We start from the raw sequence: 7,429 nt of genomic DNA on the forward strand, positions 1-7,429 counted from the left end.
GTCTCTTAAAAAAAGTGCAACTTAAACAACAAAACACACGACAGATATCTGCTTTCTTTAGAAACAATCTCACAGTAAACTGCTGTGATGTGCAGTTTTTGCGTGTTGCTGCTGCATGTTGCTCGTGTTGCTGCTGCATGTTGCCGCTGCATGTTGCTCGTGTTGCAGCTGCATGTTGCTCGTGTGGCCGCAGCATGTTGCTCATGTTGCTCGTGTTGCCGCTGCATGTTGCTCTTGTTGCCACTACATGTTGCTCGTGTTGCCGCTACGTGCTGCTCGTGTGGCCGCTACATGCTGCTCGTGTGGACGCTGCATGTTGCTCGTGTTGCCGCTGCGTGTTGCTCGTGTGGCCGCTGCGTGCTGCTCGTGTGGCCGCTGCGTGCTGCTCGTGTGGCCGCTGCGTGTTGCTCGTGTGGCCGCTACGTGCTGCTCGTGTGGCCGCTACGTGCTGCTCGTGTGGCCGCTACGTGCTGCTCGTGTGGACGCTGCGTGTTGCTCGTGTGGCCGCTACGTGCTGCTCGTGTGGCCGCTACGTGCTGCTCGTGTGGCCGCTACATGCTGCTCGTGTGGACGCTGCGTGTTGCTCGTGTTGCCGCTGCGTGTTGCTCGTGTTGCCGCTGCGGCGTGTTGCTCGTGTTGCCGCTACGTGCTGCTCGTGTGGCCGCTACGTGCTGCTCGTGTGGCCGCTACATGCTGCTCGTGTTGCCGCTACGTGCTGCTCGTGTTGCCGCTACATGTTGCTCGTGTAGCCGCTATAAATGAATTCTCACGTGACTTGACGTCTGACGTTGAACAAATGAATCACCAACCAGTGACTTTTTTTAAGATAACGTAAGAAAAAGAACATCCTACTTCTCTCCGCACTCGCCAAGAATCGCGGTGCGAATCGTCACGCATTTGTACGATTTTTAATCGTGTCACGATGCATCGTTTCATCCCTACTGTGTAAAGTTTTGGAGATCTGAGACGAGGTTTTTGCTTCCTGTGTGTCAGTTTACATATTTGTGCTATCCGTGTCATTCCAGTGTGTCAGCAACTGGAAAAAAACGGTAAACCCTGAAATTAAGGAACCCGTGCGTGTGCTTAAATTTAAACCTTCTTAAATGTCACTGACGGCAACAAAGACGAGCACAAAGTTGCAGCGGCAACTGAAGTTGCTGGCTGTTGTGTTGCACTCAGCTGCAGTAAGTCTTCACTTCATTCACCCATATTTACCGTGGTTAGTTAAGTCATCACACACTGCTGACGACTAAAGCTGCTGGTTTCTGCTTTTTATATAGTCTTTGTGACTAACTAATTAATTAACTTCTTAACAGTTATATATTTATTTTCTGTGCAGGTGTTTAATTCCTCTGCACATTTTTAAGTTTAGATCTATCTCAGGTTAATTTTAACCAGAGATAGAGACTTAAATATTTCGCTTCAGTTGAAGTGACATAAACGCGTACGTGTTGGATATTCACTAAAGCTGCAGGGTTTCTACTTTTTCTACGGTCTTTGTAACTAATTAACTCCAGTTTTATTTATTTCTATAGCAGCTTTCATACAGAGCTGTAGCCCAGAGTGCTTCACAGAGCAGAGTAAAGACAGAAACAGACAAAAACTAACAGTTCTTAAGGTAAGAGAGAGCAGCTGCGTGAAAAACTAGAGTTTAGAAAAAAAGTAAAAAGCATAAAACTACAACAACGAAACAATTAAGAAGAAAATTAAGACCTATAGGGTAAAAAGCTACACGCTATAATTTAAGAACAGTTGCAAAACTGCGTTAACTTCTTAACACAGTTATGTATTTATTTTCTGTGCAAATTTTTAAATCTTATGCAAATGTTTAATTCCTCTGCTCATATTTAGGTTAAATCTAACTCAGGTTAATGTTAACGTAAGCTTGCATGCAAACGTGTGTTTAAAACCCTGAAATCAATTAACCCGTGCGTGTGCTTAAATTGCTTAAAGACAAGCACAAAGTTGCAGCGGCAACTGCAAGTTGCTGGCTGTTGTGTTGCACTGCAGGCTTGCAGCAGTTTGGGGTTCAAACTCTTCACTTCATTCACTCATATTACTATATTACTGCTTGTAAAGCTGCGGGGTTTCTACTTTTTATGTAGTCTTGGTAACTAACTAACTTCTTAACACAGTTATATATTTATTTTCTGTGCAGATGTTTAACTCCTCTGCACATTTTTAAATCCTTTGCAAATGTTGAATTTTGCTACAAATGTTTAATTTCTCTGTACGTATTTTAAGTTTTGCATGCAAGCATACGTTAATTTTAACCTGAGTTAGATCTAAATTTAAGCTGCTACTGGATGCTTGAATTTCCCTCAGGATCAATAAAGTATCTGTTTATCTGGACAAACAATAAAAAGTGTCATTTCACCTCCTTTGCATGAAACATCAGACCCCCTCTGTCTCTCTCTGCATCGGTAACACCACCTCAGGAGGTTTATCTGATGTCATACTTTACTTCACCTCCGATGCCTGCTGGGCTCAGCAGTTTTGTCCAAGTGGAGGGAAATATTTCCCCCTATCAGGAGGCCTTAAATGTAAAGTTGATTATTAATTAGTCTGCTCATGTTTAACGGTCTGCTTTCCCCTCCCTCAGGTTCGGGCTTAGTAACAAATTCGAGTCAGAGTTTCCTTCAGCACTCACGGGAAAGGTGAGTGTTTGGTTTGTTGTGCAGCTGAATAACATCATGTGTTGCACCGCGTTAACTGTGTGTGTTCGTTTCCTCAGGTGGCTCCGGAGGAATTCAAAGCCAGTATCAACCGCGTGAACAGCTGCCTGAGGAAGACGCTGCCGGTGAACGTGCGGTGGCTCCTGTGCGGCTGCCTCTGCTGCTGCTGCACGTTGGGCTTCAGTTTGTGGCCCGTCATCTGTCTCAGCAAGAGGGTGAGATACTCGTCCGTGAATTGAAATCAATAAGACATTCAGGGAGAAGTTAAATATGATCTAATGTTGCTGTTTGCTTCCAGACAAGAAGATCTATAGAGAAACTTCTGGAGTGGGAGAACAGCAGACTGTACCACAAGGTGAGCGGCGAACAGAGACGTGTGCTCACTGTGTGCTCCGTCAGGACGCGTCCTAAAAACTTTATTGCTCTGTTTGCAGTTGTGTTTGCATTGGAGACTAAGCAAGAGGAAGTGTGAAACCAACAACATGATGGAATATGTAAGTATCTGTGGTGGAGGAAATATATCATGCAATCATTTTAGCCTCTTTGTGAGCTTGAATCACAACAATAATAATAATAAACTTTATTCATAGAGCATCTTCAGAACACAGTTTGTTACACTGAATCACAGCTGTGCTGATATTCAGTACTCGAGTGTGATGTTTCTCTTATGCAACAGTTCTAAGTGTTATTAGTCAGTTAACAGTGAGAAGTTTGTTTGTTCTGCAGCTGCAGCTTTGTGTAGCTCTACACGTCAGCACAGGCCAGTTACTTTGTGTCGTGTGTGCAGCCGACTATCCGTCTGTTTCTCGCCTTGTTCTGGTGAAAGCTCGAGTATTATCAGAGGGTTGAACAGGAAGCAGGAAAGCAGTCACACAGTTTATCTCTGTGGATTATATCGATGCACGATTGACGGTCAGATTGTGACATGTCGTGTTTTTACGGACGTGTCAGGAATTCAGTTTTAGGAGCGTTAGTTTACTTCAGAGTGCTGATGTGTTTCTGTCAGAGCTTATCACTGACGGCGGCTGATCGGGTTTATTATCAGCTGATCGGGTTTTTTATCAGCTGATCGGGTTTCTAACTGCAGGAAATGTTTTTTTTAAACTGCTCGTAGAAATATGTTCATCTTTGGTTCAATCTAAGAGAGACAAACATTAATCTGACAGTCACCTCTGAAGTGATGCATGTCTGTTATTCTTTATATCAGCACTCATGGAATAACTCTTACAAAATTCAAGTTACTCAGCCAGAACTAACAAAACACAATGACGGTGAACTAAGAGAGTAAAAAAAGTCCTAAAGCCTAAATGAAATCAATGAAAGAGCCACTAAAAGTGGAGAGGAGACAGAGTTTGCACCAAGTTTGGAGTCCACAGTGGAACGTGTGCTCGTGTCTGATTGTTCAGCGTCAGTGCAGAAGTCTCATTAAGAATGAATGAGGAGTCTAACCCCTGCTGACAGGCCCGACCTAAGCATGGCTGATACATCTTTTTATCACAGTGATACCACAGGACGTTACACTACAGCAACATACTCGATTACATCGACGTAACACTGCAGCTAAACCATCTTTCTCCTCTCATCCCCTGCAGGTAATCCTAATAGAGTTCTTACCTAAGATCCCCATCTTCAGACCGGACTAGCCCGACTGCGGCTGATCTTGAAACCTTCACTGCTGCATCACAATGGCTGTCAAGCTCCTAAGAAGAAAATAAAACAAAAAAAACCCCACAACGTACCCTTCCCGAAATACTCCTGATATTTTTGTTTACAGGGTAGCATCGATCCCTCCCGTACTCCCACGCATCCCTTCTCTACAACCCGTGTTTACAAATCCAGCATCCCGAGACTCCCGCGACACATCAGGCGAGCTGGCACAGCGTTAAGCCGGGCCTGTGGGACGTCGAGGGGGGAGAACCAGCCATCAGGCAGCGTTATGGATTTTTTTTTGGACCTAGAGCTGGAGACTGGACTCTCAAATTGAGCTGCGACTGGAATTTTGTCACCTGTTTGTCCCCCCGCCCCCCTAAAATCTAAGCACATGGCACAGTCAGACCATGATGAAATAGTTCACACGTCAACTTCACCTGCAGAAAACAGAAGAGAAACACACCCCAGTGCTTTTGTATCAGTTGGTTCGGTGCTCTAGGTCATCTCCGGAGGAACCTCGATCCAAATCGACTCGACGGGTCTTGCAGAGGAACTCGATAGCGTCACTCTCCTCATCAAGTATCTTCACCCTCCCGCCTCCTTTCATATCTCTGCACACTTCACCCCCCTGACCCAGTGACAATCACACACTCTTGACTTTGGCTGTACTCTCCACACGGTGTGAATGAGTGAATGAGGTCTTCTTATGCTTACACGGTTTACCCCGGAACAGTTTTGTTGTTCGACATTATGCGTCCAGGTGACGGGCTGGCTGCCTAGCAACTGCTTCTGAGTCACGGTGGAACAAGTACACCTGGAAAGACGAGAAGAAACCCGTCTTCTCTCTCTCTTGTTTTTTCTTTTTTTTTTTTAGTATTGAACGTTTTGTTGGTGAAAGAGAGGCGGACGATGCTCGCAGGAACCACAGTGCCTGTTTGTGTACTCCGTGTGTGTGTGTGTGTGTTTGTCTGTCTGTCTGAGAGAAACAAGCAAAAAAAAAAGACAAATCAGACATGATTTACTCTGTGAAGCAGGGTTCTTTTTCTTTTGGCCATATCTTTATTTTTGTTTGAGTTATTTATAAGTGTGTGAGTGCACATGTGACATGTAACCTGTGCCTCAGGTGGGTTTCTTCTTGCAAAGGTGATGCCATGGTCGTTTCTTTCTTTTTCTTTTTCTTTGTCTTCATGGTCGTGTCAACGCTAAACGCACACGATGGCCTTTTTCTTCCTGATCTGCTGACCTTGGCTGTCTGAGTTCAGGATGTGGCTCTTATGAGAAAGTTCCTCTTTTTATATATATATATAAATTCAGAGTTCTGGGGTGACTGAGAGTGTTATGTGTCGTGAAGCAGAATTATTGACGTAAGCTCGATAACGACGAGTTTTCCCCAAAATCAGGAACATCAGTTTAAAGCTGCACTGATTGATGATGACTGTAAACATGACAGGAGTTACTCGTAATGACACACCTACAGATTTTTAGCATCTGCCCTCATTGTCACTAAAAGGAGAGTGACGAGCAGCTCTGCGCTCATCAGGCGGATGGAAAAAATCCAAATGTTTCTCTGTCAGATGTGAAAATAAGCAACTGTTTGCCATATCAGCTAAAGGTTCTGATGTCTCAGTTAATGCAGCTTTAAGTGTTATCTATCCTGCTTCTTGATAAAACTGTTTAAAACTGTCAACATGTTATGAGTCAGATCACAAAGCACATCTCAGTTTACATGTTTTTTTGTTGGCAAGTTGGCGAAATAGTCCTTTATGAATGTGGAATAGATTTAGTTTTCCCCTCCCATCCCACCTCTTGATTTATTACAACAAAAAAAATCCTGAGACTGAGATGGAACAAACTCAGCTCTGGTGATTGTTTGCGTCACACTCAGGGGATTATACCAGATCAACCACGAAATGTAGCGTTGGAAAATTCAGGTATGTTCCAAGCTCAAACAGCAGGAAGGAGGTCGAGCGTACCGCACAGACTGCGCATTACTTGAATACTTGTAAAAATTGAAATTGAAAAAAAAAATGCCCCTTTAGAAAACAGACTAACCTTTCTGTGGTCTTCCTGTTTAGATAGTAGAGGAAGCACGTCCCGAACACCCACGAAGCTCAGACGTGTTAGTTTATCTGTTAGAAGACCCACAGAAGTTCACTTGGTTACCACTGGGTGGCGCTAGTGGTCCATCAGTCCTTTTTCTTTTGATCGTGGTCTGTTCTGTGTAAATCAAGGCATAAGGCCATATGCAGATATTTGGTGTGTGTGTGTGTGTGCGCACAGTGTATGCAGATGCAAATGTTCCTTGTAGATCTCAGACTGTGATTGAACCCTGCACAGAAAATGAGTCCTTTTTATATAATCTGGAGTGTTTTGTGTGTGTGTGTGTGTGTTTGTGTGTATGTGGGAGAGAAAGATATATGTACATATGACTCATGAGCAGGTGTATGTACAGTAATAAACTACCAATAAACAAGGCTATGGGCATCCTCCTCTGTGAGTCTCTGTGTCGAGTCAACAGCTTTACCAACAGTCAGACATCAACAACACAAGGCTGACCCGAAAGTCGGCTCCAGTATGCTCAAAAACATGTAAATAAACCACAGATGCTTTGGGATTCAATCAAGTATCAGGAAAATCCTGGGAGGGAACGTCATGCCGTCTGTGTGGAAGCTGAAGCTTGGGTGTCTTTGGACCTTTCAACAGGACAATAATCCCAAGCGTATCTCCACGAAGAAGTCCTGGAAGATCCTAGAGAGGCCGTCACAGTCATCTGAATTGAACCCCATCGGAAATTCTCTGGTGGGGTTTGAAAAAGGCAGTTGCAGCACGCAAACCCGAGAATATTAGTGAACTGGAGGCTGTTGCCGGTGAGGAATGGGCTAAGATTTTTCAGGAATGCTGCCAGAAGCTGATGTCTGGCCATGCACCGTTCATTGTTTACTTGTCATGAAGTAATTTTGAGACCACAGTAGTCAATAAAAAATGACATTTTGTGTTGAATTTGGAGAAAAGACTTGTAAATATTCGTTGTGTTGAGCTTGAGATTTTTTATTTCAAACTGCTGAACCCCCCCCCCCCCCAAAAAAAACACCAATTTTAAACGG

The 7,429-nt window shown here is 44.0% G+C and overlaps 1 protein-coding gene across 1 annotated transcript in view; it reads left to right on the forward strand.

Moving 5' to 3' along the window:
- chic2 (cysteine-rich hydrophobic domain 2) overlaps positions 1 to 4,454 on the forward strand; it is a 7,498-nt gene extending 3,044 nt beyond the window's left edge. Inside the window, exons 2-6 of the mRNA XM_027282956.1 lie at positions 2,603 to 2,657; positions 2,735 to 2,890; positions 2,974 to 3,030; positions 3,110 to 3,169; positions 4,268 to 4,454. Coding sequence (XP_027138757.1) covers positions 2,603 to 2,657; positions 2,735 to 2,890; positions 2,974 to 3,030; positions 3,110 to 3,169; positions 4,268 to 4,318 — 379 coding nt within the window. The 3' untranslated portion in view covers positions 4,319 to 4,454. The remainder of the gene's footprint in view (positions 1 to 2,602; positions 2,658 to 2,734; positions 2,891 to 2,973; positions 3,031 to 3,109; positions 3,170 to 4,267) is intronic.
- The last annotated feature ends 2,975 nt before the right edge of the window (positions 4,455 to 7,429 follow it).

Source organism: Larimichthys crocea, chromosome X (assembly GCF_000972845.2).
Source record: "Larimichthys crocea isolate SSNF chromosome X, L_crocea_2.0, whole genome shotgun sequence".
NCBI classification, from domain to species: Eukaryota; Metazoa; Chordata; class Actinopteri; family Sciaenidae; genus Larimichthys; species Larimichthys crocea.